The sequence below is a fragment of the Rhinopithecus bieti genome, unplaced genomic scaffold (genome assembly GCF_001698545.2).
Source record: "Rhinopithecus bieti isolate Rb0 unplaced genomic scaffold, ASM169854v2 scaffold_33245, whole genome shotgun sequence".
NCBI lineage: Eukaryota > Metazoa > Chordata > Mammalia > Primates > Cercopithecidae > Rhinopithecus > Rhinopithecus bieti.
This window is the reverse complement of record NW_016814320.1, coordinates 252454-275365: the sequence shown is the minus strand read 5'-3', so window position 1 is coordinate 275365 and position 22912 is coordinate 252454. Positions and strand designations below refer to the sequence as shown.

The following is a 22912-nucleotide window of genomic DNA, read 5'->3' as shown; positions in this document are numbered from 1 at the left end:
ATTTTTAGTTTCTTTGCACTGGTTACATAGTTCCTCCTTTAGCTCTGAGAAATTTGATCGACTGAAGCCTTCTTCTCTCAACTTGTCAAAGTCATTGTCCGTCCAGCTGCTTTGATCCATTGCTGGCGATGAGCTGTGTTCCTTTGGAGGGGAAGATGCACTCTTATTTTTTGAATTTCCAGCTTTTCTGCACTGCTTTTTTCCCATCTTTGTGGTTTTATCTGCCTTTGGTCTTTGATGACGGTGATGAACTGATGGGGTTTTGGTGTGGGTGTCCTTTCTGTTTGTTAATTTTCCTTCTAACAGTCAGGACCCTCAGCTGTAGGTCTGTTGGAGATTGGCTGAGGTCCACTCCAGACCCTGTTTGCCTGGGTATCAGCAGCGGAGGCTGCAGAAGATAGAATATTGCTGAACAGCGAGTGTTGCTATCTGATTCTTGTTCTGGAAGCTTCATCTCAGGGGTGTACCCTGCCGTGTGAGGTGTGAGGTGTCGGTCTGCACCTAGTGGGGCATGTCTCCCAGTTAGGCTACTCAGGGGTTAGGGAGCCACTTGAGCAGGCAGTCTGTCCGTTTTCAGATCTCAACTTCTGTGCTGGGAGATCCACTGCTCTCTTCAAAGCTGTCAGACAGGGTCATTTACATCTGCAGAGGTTTCTGCTGCTTTTTGTTTAGCTATGCCCTGTCCCCAGAGGTGGAGTCTACAGAGACAGGCAGGCCCCCATGAGCTGCAGTGGGGTCCACCCAGTTCGAGCTTCCTGGAGGCTTTGTTTACCTACTTAAGCCTCAGCAATGGCAGGCGCCCCTCCCCCAGCCTCGCTGCTGCCTTACAGTCAGATCTCAGACTGCTGTGCTAGCAATGAGGGAGGCTCTGTTGGCATGGGACCCTCCCGTCCAGGTGTGGGATATAATCTCCTGGTGTGCTGTTTGCTAAGACCCTTGGTAAAGCACAGAATTAGGGTGGGAGTTACCCGATTTTCCAGGTGTTGTGTGTCTCAGTTTCCCTTGGCTAGGAAAAGGGATTCCCTTCCCCCTTGTGCTTCCCAAGTGAGGCAATGGCTCAACCTGCTTCAGCTCTGGCTGGTGGGGCTGCACCAGCTGACCAGCACCAATTGTCCAGCACTCCCCAGTGAGATGAACCCAGTACCTCAGTTGAAAATGCAGAAATCATCTGTCTTCTGTGTCACTTGCACTGGGAGCTGGAGGCTGGAGCTGCTCCTCTTCAGCTGTCTTGCTCTGGGACCATTGATTTAGTTTTCGTCCCTACTGTTTTATTATATTTTATTCTAGTTCTCCTTTTGGTCTGTCAATGCTTGCTGAATATATTTAGGTTATCTGATATTGGCTGCATCTATACTTTTATTATATCCTCTTGCTGAATTGACACTTTTATTGTTATATAATTACCCTCTTTGTCACTTGTGACAGATTTTTGACTTAAAGCCTATTTTGTCTGAAATAAGTACAGCTACTCCTGCTCTTTTTTGGTTTATATTTGCATGAGATATTATTTCTATCCTTTTGTTTCATCCTACATAAGTCCTGAAAGTTTGTTTCAAGCACGTGTAGTTGGGTCATTTTTTTTATCTATTCAGCAACTCTACGTCTTTACATTGGATGACTTAGCCTATTTACATTTAAAATAATTATTGATAAGGACTTATCATTGCCATTTTCTTGATTTTTTCTGATTGTTTTATAGTTTCTTTGTTCTTTCTTTTTGCTCTCTTCCTTTGTGATTTAATTTTATACAGTGTATGTTTTAAATTATTTCTTTTTATCTTCTGTGTATCTACTATAGGTCTTTGTGGTTTCCATGTGGCTATATTATAACATAGGCTGTTACAACATCTTATAGTTATAACACTATTTTAAGCTGATAGTAACTTTGACCACTTACAAAAGATCCACACACTTACCTCATGCACACACACATTTTAAGTATTTGATGTTATAGTTATTTATTATTATGATTACACTTTAATTTCTGAGGTATACATGTAGAACATGGAGGTTTTTACATAGGTATACAGGTGCCATGGTGGTTTGCTGCACCCATCAGCCCGTCATCTACATTAGGTGTTTCTCCTAATGCTATCCCTTCCCTATCCCCCCAGCAGGCTCCAGTGTGTGATGTTCCCCTCCATGTGTCCATGTGTTCTTACTGTTCAACTCCTACTTATGAGTGAGAATATGCAGTGTTTGGTTTTCTATTCTTGTGTTAGTTTGCTGAGAATGATGGTTTCCAGCTTCATCCATGTCCCTGCAAAGGACACAAACTCATCCTTTTTTATGGATGCATAGTATTCCATGGTGTATATGTGCCACATTTTCTTTATCCAGTCTATCATTGATGGACATTTGGGTTGGTTCCAAGACTTTGCTATTGTAAACAGTGTTGCAATAAACATACATGTGCATGTATCTTTATATTAGCATGATTTATAATCCTTTGGGTATATACCCAGTAATGAGATTGCTGGGTCAAATGGTATTTATAGTTCTAGATCCTTAAGGAATTGCCACACTGTCTTCCACAATGGTTGAACTAATTTATACTCCCACCAACAGTGTAAAAGCATTCCTATTTCTCCTCTCCAGCATTTGTTGTTTCCTGACATTTTAGTGATCACCATTCTAACTGGCATGAGACAGTATCTCATTGTGGTTTTGATTTGCATTTCTCTAGTGACCAGTGATGATGAGCATTTTTTCATAAATTTGTTGGCTGCATAAATGTATTGCTTTAAATAAGTTTTATGTACTTTCTCTTCTTATTCTGGGTTTTCTGTAATCCATATTTTATTTCTTTTGATGGTGTCCCATAAATCCCATAAGCTTTCTTCATTCCTTTTCATTCTATCTTCATTTTTCTACTCTGACTGAATAATTTTGAATGAGCTGTCTCTGATTTACATTCGTTTTTCCTGCTTGATCAAGTCTGCTGTGGAGTTCTATATTGCATTTTCCATTTCATTTATTGTATTCTTCAGCTCCAGGATTTCTGGGATTTTTTTTTTAGTGATTTCTGTCTCTTCATTTAACTTCTTGTTTTGTTCATTGGTTTCCTGATTTTATTGATTTGTCCATCTGTGCCCTCTAGTTACTTACTCAGCTTCCTTAAAATATTAATTTTGATGTTTTTGTTAGGCAATTAATGGAGCTTCATTTCTTTCAGTCTGGTTACTAGAAAAGTGTGTTCCCATAGTGGCTCACGCCTGTAATCTCAACACTTCGGGAGGTTGAGACGGGTGAATCACTTGAGGTCAGGAGTTCAAGATCAGCCTGGCCAACATGGTGAAACCCCATCTCTACTAAAAATACAAAAAAAAAGCCAGGTGTGGTGGCAGGCATCTGTAATCCCGGCTACTCAGGAGGTTGAGGCAGGAGAATCACTTGAACCTAGGAGGTGGAGGTTGCAGTGAGCTGAGATTTTTCCAGTGTACTCCATCCTTGGTAACAGAGTGAGACTGTCAAAAAAAAAATTCTGTTATTTTGGTGGTGTCATATTCACTTGTTTTGTTTTGTTTGTATTCCCGGAAGTCTTGTATTGTTGTCTTTGTGTTTGAAGAAGCTGTCTCCTCCTTCAGTCTTTACTGACTTGCTTCAGGAGAGAAACACCTTCACCAGTCAGCCAGATCAGGGATTCTGAGTCTCTCTCAGACTTTTGCTATGGATGTGCCTGCTCCACCTATTTTGTTTCCTCTTGGGCAGAATTTCTTAAGATTGTTCGCCCTTTCTCAGTCCCACAAAGCCAGGCTGTGTGCTGGGAGTCTGTCACTTGTTTTTTTAGGCAATGCTCTGAAATGCTCAAGTTTATGTTCCTTCTCCCACTCCCACAAAGTCAAGGTGGCTGGCTGTGTATCCTGGCCAGACAACTGCAAGTGCTCACACTGACTATCTGTCAGGCACATGAAAGGAGCTAGCTACAGTTATAGAGGGGAGGCTGAAAAACACAATCTGTTGGAAGGACCTACGGGTCAGTTATGGTGGTCCACAGGTGAGGCATACCGAACAGGTCATGGGCAAACTTTCTGTTGGAGAATAATAGAATATACAGCTCTTTGTTTAGTTTTGAACCTTGGTTGCTGAGAGTCCCTACCTCTCCTCCCAGCTCCTAACCTCTCCCAGCCACTCCGCCTTGTTGATGCCCTCAGTATTCTAAGTGGGGCAAGAAAGAAGTAGGCCTCTAGGACAATATCCCGCACAGTTGGGGAATACTCACTCATTACATTTTTACTTTCCCCTGTGAGGACAATTGTGAGTTGAAGGAGTTTCTCCTGGCCTTGAGCTGTGCCACCTTGAGGGAGGGGCAAAATGGGTAAAATGAAACTATTCTCCTTACTCTCTTCAATGAGTCTATTCTCATCAGCTTTGCTCCAATGATATGGTGGAATTTCTCCACTGGACTTCCAAGCTCCCACAAAAATATTCTTATCTGCAGGTGGTTGCCAAAATCAGTAAACTGTGTCATGTTAGAAAACTCCTATTCTGCCATCTTGCTTATATCACTGAAAATACCTTTATTCCACACTCATTTTCATAGTTTGGGAATATTAGTTTGGTGGTGTATAGGATTTTAGTTGAAAATCATTTTCTTTCAGAAGTTGGATATATTTCTGTATAATTTTCTCATTCCAAATATTTTTGAGAAGTCAAATGTCATCTAGATCTTGATCCTTTGTGTGAAACCTGATTTTTCTCTCCCCTCTTAATCCTCAATACTCCTTGAATGAGTGAGCTTTTCCAATCTGAAATAAACTCGTTCATTGTTTGAAATTACTGAAATATTCTTGAATTGTTCCTTTAGTATTTTCTGTCCTTTGTGTTCTCAGTTTACTTTTCTTAGAACTTCATTACTCGGATACTAAAATGTCTCAACTATTAAAATTCATCTTTACTGTCTTTTTGCCTAATATTACCACATTTTCTAGAAGACTTCTTCACATTTATCTTTTGATTCTTCTATAGTTTTTCTTTCAATCATTCTTCTGAGTTAGAACATCAATTTAAGAAAAATGTCATGAAGTCATTTTCATCCCATTTTTTATGTCTGTAACCTTGGCACAATGTCTGGCACTTTTAAGTCCTCAAAGAACATCAGTTTTAAAAGTGTGTGTGTGTGAAAAAAAAGTGTGTGTGTGTACACACATATCCACACACATTAATAATGTGTATATTCACAGTATATATATTATATTATATTCTTTCAGCACACTAATTCTTTTTCCTCTGTTCTCTAAGGTAGATAAATTTTACATATTTATACTTGAAGCCAGATCATTTTGGTATGTTTTTGGTTCTTTTTTTGACTTACATCCTCCGATTCCTTTTTATTTCTAATAATTATAGATAACATTATTACAACACTTTGTGCCAATTGCTTTTCTGTATAATCTCTTTTAATCTTCACTACAACTCTATTATAAAACCATTCATATAATCACTATTTTTCAGAGTAGGAAACTAAGGAATTGGGAGTTTAAAGGACTTGCCTAGGGCTACCCAGCCAGAAGGTATATAGCTAGGATTCCATCTTAAGCCAACAGACTCTGCTCTGAATTATTTTTAATTTAAACTGTAAACAATATAATACAAAATTTTAAATAAATAATATAGCACCATTTTCACCACAGTAGGCAATTCCATTTTCAGTAGAAGATAAAGAGACATCATCTTTTTCTTAAAATCATATTTTAATTTACTTCTGCTTCTATGTCCTGGTTTACACATAATTTAAGGATATACCATTTTAAGGCAGGGACCTGTGGAGATAAGGCATCATGCATACCAGCATGCAATGAGCCCAGATTGGAGAGTGAACAGAAAAAGCTAAACAGAGAAAAGGAGAAATTTATACTCCTGTTGGTTGAAGATATTTAAAGTAAAGACTTTTAAAGGAAAATGTTAAGAATGATTCACAACTTATATTATTGACCTGGCTGCCCTTTTTTTAGTGACTATTTAATGGAAGAAGTTCTAGGTGTTCTGGCCTTCCAAAAACAAGAGAAACAGGCTTTTTCATTAAATTCATACATAATGGAGCTCCCAAACTTTTGGAGGCTCTTATTTAGAAGTCAGAACAGTTCAGTAATAATTTTAGGACCACATGATTTCATGAAATTTTAAATGGAGAGAAATGGGGTGAGAAATATCACAAATTCCCCACTTTGTACCCCTTTGTACCCCTATTTGGCAGTGGATAAGTGACCTGTTCTGGATTTGACTACCCTCCTGCTGCTTCAAGGGCTTTGAAGTCCTGCAGACATGGTAGTCTAGATGAATGGAATCTAGAAAGGTGGAATCTTTTGTTTCTTGAGCATCCATCATCAAAAAGTTCAATTACATCCTGCCAGAAACTATTCCTTATCCTTCCATCAGATATGAAGTACTGGGAAAGGTCAGTTTGAAAATTTTTACATCCTTAATAATAATTTCAGAAATTGAGAGAAAGTGGTACTGCAGGCATATCATATCACAACAGCTTCATATAGCTTCTTCCCTTGTAACTTTCGCGGGGCCTGCTACATTGATCCTTTTCTGTCAATTGATTGAAATGTCCCCCACATCTTCTATTCCTCTAACCCTCACATTTATGGATTAGGTTTGCAGCTTTTGCATTTTCAGTTTCATAGAAAATCTGTGTTTTCTGTCACACAGCCAGTAGCACAGCTGTGACAGCAGATGAGCAAATCTCCAAGGGCAATCAGCCAGGCTGGCTACCTCAGAGACTCCAGGGAGGACCCAAGGAAAGCTGCTTGTCTCTTCACACTTTCAGGCAGATGCAGAGCTACACTCTGTATGGCCACCAAAAAAAGAATTGTATAAAATTTAGCAGAGCCCAATATTAGTTTGGGAATATCTATCAGTTTTGGGTGTGTTCTTAAGTATTTTTCACATGTATATGTTCAACCTTCCTAGCCTTATAAAATGATGATTGGAAGTAAAGATTTTATCTTCTGTTTTCTTTACATCTACTTGTTTTCCCTTCTCTCAGTAGTGGCACTATAACTTAATAACTTAAGCTATTTTTATTTCTTTAGGTTACTAAAGATCAAAGTTTTATCTTAGGTCAAATACACAATTGTCCTCAATCTTTAATCAATTTTAAACTTTTATTATAAAATATTATTTAACATTCAACTTTTATTAAAATAATGTATATATGATTAATAATATTGATATGTTATTAAGTTTTTATTTCTACTTAAATGGTTATTCTAAATGGTGTTTATACCATATACTGACTCATAGTTTAATAATTATCTAAATATTAGAACTATAGTTTAAAGAATATTTGTTGGAACATTTTCATGTACTTTGTTTTTTTCACATTTTAGGTGTACAAGAATTTCCAGAAAACATAAAGTGCTGTAAGTGTTTAACAATTATTGAAGCCAGTGTCAATCCCATTTCTAAGTGAGTATGAGTGATTACATTTTATTTATTTTTATGTTTCCATTGTATAATAATGTACCAAGATAGATGAAATGCACATCATAACTTAAACTGAAATGTAACATTGACATAACATTTAATAGAATGATGGGAAAAATTAATCAGAATAGTTTGACAAAAGATGATTAAAAACATTGCTGAGTAGCAAGGGAGACCCAATTGGCAAAAGATGGTGTTACTTTGAAGCAAACTTTTTCACCATTTTCCACAGCTCTCAGGTAGCATTCCATAGATACGAGTTGAAACTAATAAAACGGTTATTAGTAATGGTCATGGTGGAAAACTAGCATAAAGGGCCTGGCAGAAGTTCAAGATAGTGCAGAGTTTAAGGTAAGGATAAGTGCATAAAAATAACCTGTCATGTAGTCCAAGGGAATTAAGTATGACCAGAAATAGAAAGTACTTGTATACCAGAGATTGCAGCAAGAGTAAAGAGATAACCCTAGGAGGACAGGAAAATGGAAGGCCTGGATGATAGAGATGCTGTGATCAGAAAATGGGTATTTATAGACCAAGATCTGTTAATTAAGAAATGCTGTAGAAAAATGATACCCAGAAAGTGACCATGTTGGTGAACTGAGCATATGCTGTAGTGACAGAAGTCTGTGGAATGAAGTAGGTCAGGAAGCAATAAAACAAATTGATTGGAGGAGTCATGAACCTGAATGTTAAAGTCACTTAATAATGGAAGTAGAAATAAAATCTAGAGAGGTTACTGACAGTTGTAATATTTAGAAGAGGTTGAAACAAGTCAGTGGTATTGGGCTGCAAAAAATGAGCTTCAGAGTAAGACTGGCATTTTAGTTATACAAAGCTGACAGTAGGATTTGAAAAAAATTCCTCAATATTTTGTCTGATGAAGTGTAGGAGACTGGGGGAAACTGAAGCCCATTGGAAAGACATTTAATGGATGGAGTGTTTTTAGAAGAAGACATAAATAAATTTGTCAAAGGGAAGTTGATGGGAAATTGTATACCAGTAGAGTTGAGGAGAGGGAATAGTGAAAGTGGTTCTCTATGGATGATGGAAAGAGGCTCTAGACAAGGTGAGGAGTGGAATAGAATGTAAAAGAATGAGATCAAAGTTTAGGTGGAGATCTTTACAGTGAATGGTTTGTGAAATAATCTGAGGCCTTTGTGTTAAAATTACAGTTTTCTTCCCGAGAAGTAGATAGGGAGGGAAAAAAGGAGAAAACAAAACCCTAAAAAGCTTTTCCCAAAACTCTTAGACCAAAAAAGCAATTTTTTCAACATCTCAATGAAATAGATGTTATTAATTTCTCCCACCAGGACTACAACCATGTCCCTGAATTAAGTCAAAACAATTCAGTATTGACAATAAATTGCTTTTTTTCCCCTAATTATTTAATTCTAATTGCTCATCTTATTTAGGAATCATAGTAGGTCTTTGGGAGTGGAAGCCAGATGATAAATTACATCTCCGAGAAATTTCAAGTCTATGGGTTTATTGGATATGTCTAATTCCCTTCATATGTTTAACTTTTTAAAAGATAAATAAATATGACCTATTTCAGCAAAATGCATAACACTATAAACATTAAACAGTTTTGGAATTCACAAAAATTATGAAAAGTCATTATAAATTGTTTATCAAATTTTAAAGTCAGGTTTTTAAATATGATTTTTCTATACAATAAAATTCACTCTGGCCAGGCATGGTTGCTCACACCTGTGATCCCAACACTTTGGAAGGTCAAGGCAGGAGGATCGCATAAGTTCAAAACTGGCCCTGGCAACATGATGAAACTCTATCTCTACAAAATATATAAAAAATTAGCCTGGTGTGGTGGTGGATGCCTGTAGTCCCAGCTACTTGAGAGACTAAGGTGGGAGAATCACTTTAGCCTGGGAGGACAAGGCTGCAGTGAACCATGATCATGCCCCTGCACTCCAAACTGGGCATGAGAATGTGACCCTCTCACAATAAAATAAAATTAATTATATTTAGGTGTATGGTTCAATGAATTTTAACAAATGTATACAGTCATGTGACCATCTCCATAGTCAAGATACAGACTATTGCATCATCTCAAAAAATTCCCTTAGCCCAGTCATCCACTGATGATTATTATCCCCATTGCTTTGTCTTTTCGAAATGAAAATAAATGATATCATACTTTTGTGTCTGACTTCTTTTACTTAACATAATGATTTTGAAATTTATTTTTAATTTTTCAATAATCAGTACTTCATTCCCCTTTATTGCCAGGTAGCATTCCATTGTGTGGATATAGCATTATTTATGTATCTATATTTCAGTTGATAGGCATTTGGGTTGTTTCCAGTTTTTGGCTATTATGAATAAAGCTGGTACAAACTATGCACAAGTGTTTACGTGAGCATATATTTTCATTTCTATTGGGTGAAGTCCTAGGACTAGTTTTCTGAGTAGTATGGTATGTGTATGTTTAACCTGATAAGAAGCTTCCAAACTGCTTTCCCAAAGGTATTCAATTGTGCATTACATCATTTCAGTTGTTCAGAGTTCAGTTGTTCCTCATCTTTGCCAGAATTTGGTTCTATTAGTTTTTTATTTTTTTCCATTTTAACCAGTGTAGTAGAAATGGTATTTCATTATGGTTTTAATATGTATTTCTAATGTCTCATTAGCACCTTTCCATATATTTATTTATAATCTATATTGCTTCTTTGCTAAAGATTCAAATTTCTTGTTCATTTTTATTGGCTTGCCTTTTTATTGTTGAATTATAAGAATTATGTATGTATTCTGGACCTTTAGAAGATATTTGGAAGTGAAGATTTTCTCTTATTCTATGGCTGCTCTGTTTATTTTCTAAGTAGTACCTTTCAAAGAGAGGGTTTTAAATTTGATGAATTTCTATTTAATCATTTTTTATGCTTTCTGCTGTTCTTTTTTATCTAGGATATCTTTACTAAATTTATAGCCATAGTGATTTTCCCCTATGCCTTCTTCTGAAACTCTTATAGTTTAGGCTTTACAGTTAGGTCTATGATCCATTTAAAGTTGATTTTGTATACATTGTTGTTAAACAATTGATCACATATATTTGAGTTTATTTCTGGATTTTCAATTTTTGTTAATCTATATGTTTGTCCTTACACCAGTTCCCTACTGTCTTAATTACTGTAGCTTTACATAATAGTAAGTCATGAAATCAGAAAATATGAGTCCTTCAACTTTGTTCTTCATCAGAATCATTTGGGCTAGTATGCTCTTTGCTATTCTATGTGAATTTTATAATTAGCTTGCTAATTTATACAGAAATGTACAAGCATGTTGGAATTTTGATAGGGATTACATTAAATCTGTAGATCAATTTGGGTAGAACTTAACATCTCAAAAACATTGAATATTCTCATCCCTGAGTATAGTTTAGCTCCATACTTATTTCAGTATTTAAAATTTTATCAATGTTTTATAGATTTCAGCATACAAATTTTGTTCATTTTATTCTATGTGTTTTATGGTTTTTGTGCTATTGCGAATGATTTTTTATTATTCCAATTGTTTACTGCCAGCATGTACAAACACAATTGATTTTTAATATTTATCTGATCTTCTTCAATCTTACTAAACTCACTAATTCCATTAAATTGCATGTGTAGATTTTTGTGAAATTTTCTTTGTAGAATATCATGTTACCTGTGAATAAGACGGTCTCATTTTATCATTTTTTATCTCCATGCCATTTATTTGTTTGTTTTTCTTACCTTTTGGTCTTGGCTAACACCTCCTTTACATGTTGAACATCAGAGGTGAAAGCAGGCATCATTATCTTGTTCCCAATCTTAGAGAGAAATCATTTAGAGTTTCACCATTATGTGTGACTGTTGCTTGTTTTTTAAACATATGCCATTTATTAGATTGAGAAAATTTCCAGTAACCTGACATTCACTTCCTTTTGAGCCCTCACTAGCAGGGCCATCAAAGTTTAGATTTCTTCTAAACATCTTTTTAAGAAAATGTATGCTTTATCCTGTTTTTTTAACGTTCTCCAGTCTGTGACCACTGAGTGCTTTCAAAGCCACTGCACATTTTTGAAATCAGTTACAGCAGAACCCCAATTCCAATCATCAAAAAGCTTTATTAATTTTCTAATGCTCTGAAACAAATCGCCACAAATGTATCAGCTTAAAACAACACATATTATTTATTTCTCAATGTCTGTGGGTCAGGAATTTGAGAATGGCTTATCTGGGTCCCCTGCTTCAGAGTTTCATCAGGCTGCACTCTTTGCTGGCTGTCAGCTGGCAACCACTCATGGGACCTGGAGACTGTGTGCAGTTCCCTGCCATATAATTCTCCCCCAAGGCAGTTTTGAGTCTCTTAGCCAGATGGAGTTATATAATGTAATTTAGTTGTGGGAGAGACATTCCGTCATATTTGCCACATTCTATTGATCAGTAGCAAGTCACAGGTCCTACCAACACTCAAAGGAAGGAGATTATACAAGGGCATAAACATCAGGAGGTGAGGATCATGGTGGGGCATTTAGAATGTATCTTCCACATAGCTGATATTATGTGCCCAACTGCTAAACTATGTGGGTGTCTGGGTCTATTGTTATCCTATCTTTGTTGTAGTTTTTTAATTGATATATATAGATGTACATTTTGGATGGGCACATGTGATCATTTGATACATTCATATAATCAAATCAGGGTAATTGGGATATCCATCATTTTAAATATTTATCTTTTCTTTACACTAGGAACATTCTAATTCTCTTCTGGCTATTTTGAAATGTAAATGTAATTAATGTTACCTAGAGTAACTCTACTGATCCATCAAACACCATATCTCATTTGTTCTATGTAACTGTGTATTTGTACATACCACTTTTCATTTAAGCAATTAATAAAAGGAAAGCATTTACTTAGTAGAATGAATTATTTGCCAATTTATAAAACATATATATTCTTTCAATTTTTAAATAAATCTGTCACATGTGAAATGCCACCAAGTTATTTTAGGATAGTAAAATCATTTCATTATTGAGAGCTCCTTCCTTAATGTCAGATATTGAATTTCATTGAATACTTTAGAGGAAAGTAAAGGCAACTTAAGATTGTCATCTTCACCAAGTGTATCCTGCTTGCTATGGAATACTTTCTTCCTTACAGTTCCTCATACGTTTTTCTGGAAGTGATTATATTGACAAGTCAGGCCCTTGTCTCTATTAGAAGCTACAAAATGTACCATAAAATTAATGATAAAGTTAAATATCTTTTTTTGGCAGACTTACTGACAGTATATATATGATTTTCAAATAACATCAAATCCATTTTCGTTGTATGTTATTTTCAAAGTACAATAATGGACAGTTTAAGAGATTTTAAAATTCCTTATCCCCAAATAATTTATAATTTTTCCCAGGACTAGAAAATTTCCAATACTAGTGCAAAGTATAATTGTATAAACATTCATCTAAATCTATGAACAGAATCATATGAGAAAAGTAAAGAAGACATTAATTTTGAATCTAAGTGCAGAGTAACCATTCAATAAATTCGCGTTGAAGTGAATTGAAATAAAACATAGATGTCATTAAATGACATACTATGTGATCATATTCTTAACTCTACATTTTAAGAAGAAAAGTTCAATAGAAAATGTCAATACATCTTTTTTTTATAACCAGGCTGATAAAACTGGCTTACTTTGCATGCTGGTTTTGACATAACCTATTTTGGTGGTTCAATTTTGTCATTGGAATCTGCAAAATGTGGTCAATTCTTAAACTCTGAACAAAATGTTCTATGTGATAAGCCAGATTCTTCTAGGGCATAAGCATTACCAAAAAAGAAGCAAAAAATAAGTATATTTTGATCAAAGAAGTAGTACAATATCATTTATTACATATATATGGAGAATAGTAGACTGAGAGAACCTGGATAGTTTTGATATATAGGAAAAATATTGGTCCCTACAAATAGGAAATTTGTATTTTAAAAGCCATTTTCTACTGAGTAGTGACACTGTTAAAGTAAATTATTAGATTAATGGTTTTAACATTCGTCTAATTTTACATGTATCTTACTGATCATCTTTTTGAAAAGTCATATGTAACTAGTTGTTTTGAATTACAAGACATCAAAGATAATACTTAAATTCCAATGGAAATGTATTTAACATCTGTGTAAACAAATGTATTTAACATTATAACAACTGTCATACTATCAGGACAGGAGCTCTAATGGATTACAACAAAGTAAAACACAGAGAAAAGTAATGACCTACCATAGCCTTTCATTTCTATAAGATTAAGTTCAAACCTTTGAGTTGAGCATTCAAGGACTGTAAACCCTGCCCTCTCCTGATATTCTTAAATATTAACTCCCGATACTCTAATACATAAAGTATTTGCTCCGGAACTCATCTTCTCTTCGTTATACATCTCAAGTGTCTTCTTACCTCTACATCATAAACACCCTCGTTTTTCACTTGCCTCCCTTCTTTTTCTTTTCTACTTTCATAAATCCTATGTCTCTTAAAAGAAAATTTATGGCAACATCCTCTATGAAATCATATCTGCACAATTCAGCTCCAAAATACAAACTAGAAAAATGTATTTACAGCAAAAATAACCAATATCAGATTAATATACAGTAAGTCTTCACTTAATGTCATTGATAGGTTGTTGGAAACTCCAACTTTAAGTTACAGGACAGACCAGCAGGTCTTCAAATAACGTTGTTTCCTTCAACATTATTTCATTATAATGTTGTAGAGAAGATTTTAAAAAATTGTTTTGTTATACATAGTTGCACTTAAACTTGCAGTTTCCAAGAACCTATCAATGACATTGAGAAGTTATTACTAACAATGTGTAAAGAATTGCCATAAATCAGCATAAAAATATAAATGTGTTTGTTTTCGATTCCCCAGAAGCAGATGTTTAGAAAAGAATATAAGCAGTATATTTAAGAGATGAGCCCAGGAAATACTTGTTGAGGGTGTTTTTTCAAGCTCTTTACAGTATTTGGCCATTGGACTTTAACTTTCTGAGGAGCTCTGGGTAACAGTGTAGAACACACACTAGAGTTGTCAAACACAATGGGAGAGGGAGCAGAAGTATTTATATTCCTACCTGTCATTAGGTGAGTACTGTCTCTGAGAGGGACATTAATTCCATGGAACTTGGGCTACCAGGTGCATAAACAGACCAGGCTTTAGCAGCTGAAGAAAGCCTTCAAACAGGAAGGAAAGGGGCAGGCAATCATGATTTGTTCCAGTGTACAACAAAATGATAAAGGCAGGGAGTTCTGGTTGGGGCACCAATAGAAAAAACAGGTAAAATATGTAAACATGTATTTCACACAAAAGGAAACAAATATTGCTAATAAACTTTTATTCCTAACTAATCAGCAAAATGATTATTATTGCTATTTTATATTTACCAAATTGGCAAAAACGAAAAAAGCTAACAAAACCAAGGGTTAGGAAGGACATGGAAAAAAGGTGGAACTATTTTGAATGAAATTTGGCTACATCTAGTAAATATAGACTTGCTTTCGCTATGACCAATGATGTCACTTCTAAGGATATAACTTAGGTAATCTTTTGTAAATGTATACTATATGTTCAAAAATATTCACAGAAGCCAATATTTGTAATAGCAAAATGAAAAACTAGAAACAACTGTGGGCCGGGCGCGGTGGCTCATGCCTGTAATCCCAGCAATTTGAGAGGCCAAGGCGGGTGGAACCCCTGAGGTCAGGACTTCGAGACAAGTCTGGCCAACATGGTGAAACCCCATCTCAACTAAAAATACAAAAATTAGTTGGGCGTGGTGCTGGTGCCTGTAATCCCAGCTACTCGGGAGGCTGAGGCAGGAGAATCACTTGAACCTGGGAGGCGGAGGTGGCAGTGAGCCGAGTTTGCACCATCGCACTCTAGCCTGGGAGACAAGTGTGAAACTCTATTTCAAAAAAAAAAAAAAAAAAAAGAAGAAGAAGAAGAAACAACTGTAATGTTCATTAGAAGGAAAACGGCAAATTGTATATTCATGCAATGGAATACTATGCTATGATGGCCAATCAGTCACATCAAAATGGATGGATTTTTTAAATCTAATACTAATTTTTAAAGCCTTTGGACAATGTTCACAGTATGATTTGATTTACATAATATTCAAAACCATGCAAAACCAAGCAACCTGTTTTGTTTTAGGGAATTAAATATTTGTGGTAAAGCTGTTTCAAAACAGAATAGTAAACATGATTCAGGAATTTGTGTGGCAAATAGGAAGATGTAGACAGGGAGGGACACCCAGAGGGTTTCAAAGATACTGATTCTATTTCTTGATTCTATTGTGGGTACACATATATTCTTTTATACATATATGTATGTACACACATACATACCCAAATACAAACATTTTATATATATATTTATATATATATATATATGTAAGTGTTTTATATATACATATAACAAAGTATTGGACATGGGAAGAGAAACCATGGAATAAAACTCATATAATGTCCCAGGAGAAGGAGAAGAAGCAGGAAAACTGTAGTAGAAGCAAAGAAGGGGAGAACAAGCAGTGATGGCAACTGTTGCTAGGCAGTGTAGGATCTGAAATAAAATGAGGCTAATGGGATTGGAACTTAGGAGGTCAGTGGAGGCCTTGGTGAGTGCATTTTCAGTAACAGAGTTGAGGTAGATGCCAGAACACAATGGCTTGAGTAGTAATAAGAAGCAATGAGTATAGGCAGCTTTTTAAATAATTTTAGCAGTAAATGCAAGGAGGAAGACAGGCTGTAATTTGAGGAGAAGGCAAATTAGAAGGCTATTTAGGAGTATTTTATAAAATAACAAAATCTGGACTAGACTATACATAAAAGTATTACAAATGTTTAAATAGAAATTTACTAATAAAAAAATTAATATTCCTCTAAAACAAGTCTCCTGAGAAATCCTTGAATTAAATCTTTTACATTTAAAATAATGATTTAATCTAATTTCTATAACTCGTAAAGGTTATTTTCTTAATTTTTTGATGCAGTTTATAGCCTTTATGATTGTCTAATTATCTTTTCAATGTTCTTTGTCATTTTTAATAGATATTAATTAGACCAATTTGAATCATGATTTACATACATATTGAGCAGGCATTAAAGAAATTATTAGTCAAGGGGACAACATGCTCCTTCACTTTTCATACTGGGCAAATTTAGTCATCACTGTAACAAATTGTAGACAAATTTTGATGATTAAGTGAAATAGTAACTGGATACTCTTGCCTGACTATGTATGTGAATATTCTGTTGAAAAAGGAACATTAGTTTTAAAATTACAAACAAGCCAAACAATTTGAGATTTCCATAAAAAATATCCTGGCTGGTGTGCATAAGGTTAGGCCAGCAATAAGAGATGATGTTGCTAATTTTAGCAGTGACATAAATCTTAGTGTAAGAGAGTAGCATGGAAGTGGATAAATGCTATTTACTTTAATAACAGGCAAAATTTTCAAACTGTAACAACATGCTCAATAAATTCTTTCATTACTGTAATACCAAAGGAGAGTTGAAAAATGTATTGCATTTATATTTTTTCTCCTCAGAGATATATATTTTTGTTCTGTTTCTATAGCAACATTAATGCAGTGACTAAAACTTTAACTCCTTTTTAGACTCCCTGATGGCTTCACACAGCTCCTAAACCTGACCCAGCTCTACCTGAATGACGCCTTTCTTGAATTTCTTCCAGCCAATTTTGGAAGGTAAGAATAAGAAATTTAAATTATGCAATTATATTTCACCTTAGGTAAGTGCTTTACTAGTGTCAGTTGATGAGACTTCAAAAGTGCCAGCTGTGATTAAAGATAAGCCTCATTATTATTCAATAAATGGAACTGTTAATTAATGAAACTTTTACAAAAAATAAAGTAAAATTAGGCCTTTACATGACATTAATAGTCAAATAAATTCTAGATGAATTAAAGAGTTGAATATAAAAAAATAAAGCCAGAAATGATCTGAGGGAAAAAAAGGAGATGAATATTTATGGCTCTTTTGTTGAGAAATACCTTTACAGGCATAGACGCAAAGAAGAATACCATAAATGGATAGATATGGTGACCTAAATACTTTTAACATAAAGTATCAGAAAATCAAAGATTTAAGGTAAAACAATAAACTGAAAAATAGTTTCATTATATATGAAAAAAATTATTTATATGTTTAACATAGAAAGAATTCTTACATATAAATATGCAAACAAAAATTTTAGGGGAAAATGGTCGAATTACAAGAAAAAAGCAATTCATAATAACACATATGAATGGCTGGGGAACACATAAAACATGTCTGTCTTCACAAATAATAAATATAATACAAGTTAAAACAATAAAAAACCTTTATGTTCCAACATATTGCAAAAACTTTTTTTTAGAGTATAAAAACAGAGATGATCTCATGCTCTCTGATAGGACTGTAGAATGTTATGACCTTCAAGCAGGGCAGTATGCTTTTAAAACCTTTGAAAATATTTACAACCGTTGCCTCTGTGAATCATTTCTAGAAATGTCTATTACCATTGTCAGTATCCCATTGGGATTTATGGACAAGTTTATTGTTATTTACAAAGTGAAAAAAGTGAAATCACATATCTGTCTAGGATATTGGTTAAATATATTATGGTTCATCTATATGATAATACTGTATAATAATTAATAATATTATCTTAGGAAAGTTTTTTTTTTAATTCTTAAGATATTTCCAATATTAATATGAATCTGTATGAAATGAAAGACTGGTATCTTAAAAGTAAAATTATGAATAATTTTATTGTCATCTTGACATGTTTTCAATATTTTCAGGTGTTCTACAATGAACTTTTTTGTGCAAAATATATATCTCAACAGCTAGGACATTTTTAAATTTATTGTCAACTGCATTTATGTAAATGAATATCTTTGAAATTGTTCAAATAATAGACTAAGTGTAGCTTGACACCAATCTGTTGACCGAAGCTGGCACAGGACATTAAAAACTCAGTTGAATAATGAAGTCACTTAACATGTGACAACCTCCATTTACATACTGAGAGCACATCAACATTTCCCAGATTCCCTTACTTTTGCACATCACACCATCACAACACTTATGAACAGCATATACTTGGGCAGTTTTAAACTTCACAGAGCATCCAAAGAGCATTGCCTGGCTTCTAAATGAATTGGCATTTCATCATTCATCCATAGAAACTAGCCTTGCCTTTCTGGCACTGACCACGGCATTACAATATACTTTGGATTTATCAAATCAGAAAATATTTAATTATTATCTTAAGATACATTTTTTTCTTGAACTTTTGTCAGTTCTCTTTAGTCCTAATGTGAGGAAAAGATTTGGGCAAGTGAAAAACATAATACCAATACCAAAACCACTTGAAAATAGAATTTAATTTTGCATAAATTGTCTACAAAAAATATGCTCTATTTTATTATTATCATCTAAAAAGGTCTTTAACCTTCAACTGGACAGTTTAACAAGCGGACACTTAAAATTCCTTTTAACACCTGAGATTTTGTGCTCCTAAAAGCCAAAATCAGTACAAAATATCATACTAGTAGAATTGTTGACAAGATTTGAGACATGCAAATGCTTAAGAAATCTCCTTTAATAGAATATACCCATGCTGTGAAGAACTGAATCACTTTATTTCATATACAGATTAATCATTATAAGATTAAAATTAAATAAAAAGCTTGATAGGAGGCAAAAAAAAAAAAAGAAAAAGAAAGAAAGGGAGAGAGACCTACATGAAAACCTAAAAGTACAGTAAATATGGGAGATGGTAGATGAAAAACTTCGAATAGTAAAATATTTCCCAAAACATTAAGAATTCAGATAATCCAGTTAATATCTGTTCTAAAGTAGCTTCATCTGGGTACATTTTAACATTCAATATGGACGTGAATAACAATAGTGCGTCCTAGACTACAAAACTTAACAAGTAATTAAGTGTGAAATGCATTCCTAATCACAAATGTTACTCAAGCAACAGAAACTACGAACACCTCTCATTCTTCTCACATGATTTCCCCAACCCCAGCATTGTCACGGGACAGATGATGCGACAGATTTTTAAATGCATAACCTTTTCATAAATGTTAAAATATGCGCCTTAGAGTCAATGAAATATGGTATATTGCAGCACTTCTCCCATTGTGTAAATAATGAAAATAATAATAGCCAATTCTTATTAAAACTTGTGATATACCAGAAATTATGCTTTACATGTATTACATTATTTAATGTTCCAAACCCTACAAATGTGATACTGCTCTCACACACTTATGGATGATGAAATTGAATTAAGAGAGGTTAATTAATTTGCCCGGTGTCAGAGAGGCAGAATATGAAAGAGTTTGGATTTCATCCAGGTTTGTCTTCCTACAAAATCCCATTTTTTTAACTCTATGCTATAGTACTTGCTTTTTAGTTTATTTATAGTCTCTTGAGAGAAATTATTGCTTTTTAGTTTATTTATAGTCTCTTGAGAGAAATTATTGCCATATTCTAGTGAACACAGCATCTGGTATTTGGTATACATTCAAATATCAATGCAAAAATTGAACAACAAATATACTTTTATAAAACGTATGAAATTTAGAAGGCTGGAATCCAAAGATATCTTTAAAATATCTCAGTTAATTTTAGGAAAATGGTATTTGTCATTGCCCAATACTAATGTAACCCTACTCATAATCAATATGTAAATTTCTTTAAAATCTATAACCATAGTTAAAAAAATATTTGAACATGGCTGTTTGAATAGTGATAATGATAGTTTGCTATAGTAAAATTTATTTTTATTTTAATTTTTAATTATTATGGGTACATATAGTTGTATATATTTATGAGGTATGTGTGATATTTTAGTACAGACATACAATGTGTAATGATCAAATCAGAGTAATTGGGGTATCCATCACTTCAAGTTTTTATCATTTCTTTGTGTTAGAAATATTCCAATTCTACTTTTTTAGTTATTTTTAAATATACATTATCATTAACTATAATAACCCTATAGTACTACCAAATACTAGACCTTACTCAATAATTTTTTAGACAGAAATACTAAGAGCAAATTTTAAAAATTCATTTCTGTAGACTTGTCAAATTGCGGATCTTGGAGTTAAGAGAAAATCACTTGAAAACTCTACCAAAGTAAGTGACTGTATATTTTCTGAATTTTGAACTGTGATAATTTTCACTAGTAAGAAAATAACTACTTTTATTTTGTCTGTGGTTTGGTACTTTAATTGAGTTAATTTATCTACACATTTTCCTAATGGCCAAAAGTATGGTATACTGTAAAAGATTCATATTGCGTAAGAATGTATTCTGTTTTATAAAACTGTAATTACAGGTAATGGTGGAAAGAGTTCACTTAAGTTTCTTCGCATGGCTGAAGATACATGCCAGAAAATTATTGCACTAAAACATAAGAAATTGTCATTCTTATAGCTAAAAACAATAGTGTCACAAGGTTCAACCTGAAAGGATGCTTAATTCTTCAAGTTAATTTATGGATTGTAGTATACCTTTCAGTTTTTAAATCAAGAATATGCCAGAAATGTTTAGGAAAAAAGATTAAAGTGTTTCAAGAGATCACAAAGTGGTTTAGCTAAAAGTTATATATTCTTTCAAATTGTTCATTTTACTAGTCTATTTAAAATTTGGCATATATAAAGCTATAAGGTATTTTAAAGTAAAAACTAATCCTTAAAATTTTATGCAATGTTTACCATAATAAAATGCTTTGTTTCACCCAGCTTTGCCTTATTCATGTGTAACAATAGAATTTTGTGTTTTACAGAGTTATTTTTGAAAATCAAAATGGGTTTTTTTACTCAAATCATTACACTTGTATACGTTAAGATGAAAATATTTAAAGTACTATGTTGCTATTATCACCCTTCTGCAGTATTATAGAAAACTATTGAGTACAGTGACTAATTTTTTAAACATTTCAGTAGGACTTAGATACATCTGCTGAACCAAAATGTAACCTTATTTTTTACTTATTAAATCTTTTTCCAAAGCAAACTGGATTGACTAATATTTCAACAACATACCTTCAAGTACATTTTATGTATGATCTTGTGTATTAAAATTGTCATTGTGATATAATAACACAATTATGAAAATAACTTTCAATGATGATATGGATTTAATTTGAATATATACATAAAGATAAAATACCTACTTAATCCTCCATAAGAGGAGACAAGGAGAGAGCATAGTAATGAGGAAATGTCTGCATATTTCACCATTCAGCACTTCTGAATTATGCCTTTCTCTAAGCTTAAGCACTGGGTATGGGCCTAACCCAGGGGACCCCTCCCAGGTTGGGGGCATAAACAGGTGGAAATATGGTTGAGGGTGTTAATTGTTCAAGTGGAAATTTCCTGCAAATGCAGCTAGTGCCACGGAGTCCATCCCTCATGCTCTTGTCTGCCACATTTAAAGTAAGTGAGAAACATGGCTAACTGGAAGCTAAACCAAGATAGAAAAGCAGGTGTCCATTTCACCTAAATATATACATTTAGGTCAAGGAGAAAATATTGAGTATGCAGAGGAGAATCCTTTTCCCTCTGTTCTCAAATAATGGCTTTCCTTTGAAGTAGAAAATAAACCTGACATAGGTTGTTAGGTTTTTAAATATATATCTTTAAATACGAATCTTAAATATAAATTAAAACCTGATATAGATTGATAATATGGACTTTATATGAGGTAGCTGTGTGAATAAATCAGAGTAATGAGGAACAATAATAACAACAATAATTGGTGCTGGGGTATTGTGCAGGCTTTCAGATTGTGGTTCAGTATTAAACAGAATTATAATAAGTAGAATAATATGCATAAACCAGTTTGGACATAGAAAAATGTTGTAAAGATATATTAGAACTGATGTTGGGTCTCTTTGATAGACTCATATACATATAACTTATATAGCTGTTACAGCTGTTACATTTTAAGACACATTTTCAAAGTTACTTGCAATCTAGTATGTTCATTTTATAACCTACAGACGAAAATCTAAAGAACAAAATTCAGACATAAAATATAGATAACTTTAGTTTTGGGTCTATAGAATGAGAATCGCAGAAAGAAATTATTCTTTGAATAAAAATAAACTTTGTTTTCACTATGTATTATACCTTTTGATCACCAGTCTATACCTGTAACTTAAAGCCACGTGACAGCAGTATAGTATCCTTTATTTTGCACTCCCAATAAAATATAGGTAAAACATAGTTTTAGGAAAACAATTTTAGTTTAACAATAACTATTCTGAGAAGAGATAACTCATGATTTACTTAGGGAAACAAACAAGATGTTGGATTTTTGGTTATTTTCTCTTCTTTTCATCTTTTAGGTCTATATGCTTAGCAATCTGTGCAAAATGTGAATGTGTGTAAGAATTATGATAC

The 22912-nt window shown here is 33.8% G+C and overlaps 1 protein-coding gene across 1 annotated transcript in view; it reads left to right on the top strand.

The window, feature by feature from the left end:
* The window catches only part of LOC108514057 (leucine-rich repeat-containing protein 7-like), a 490227-nt gene that overhangs the window by 281240 nt on the left and 186075 nt on the right, over positions 1 to 22912 (top strand). The window contains exons 5-7 of the mRNA XM_017850082.1: positions 7338 to 7416; positions 17096 to 17185; positions 20583 to 20639. Coding sequence (XP_017705571.1) covers positions 7338 to 7416; positions 17096 to 17185; positions 20583 to 20639 — 226 coding nt within the window. The remainder of the gene's footprint in view (positions 1 to 7337; positions 7417 to 17095; positions 17186 to 20582; positions 20640 to 22912) is intronic.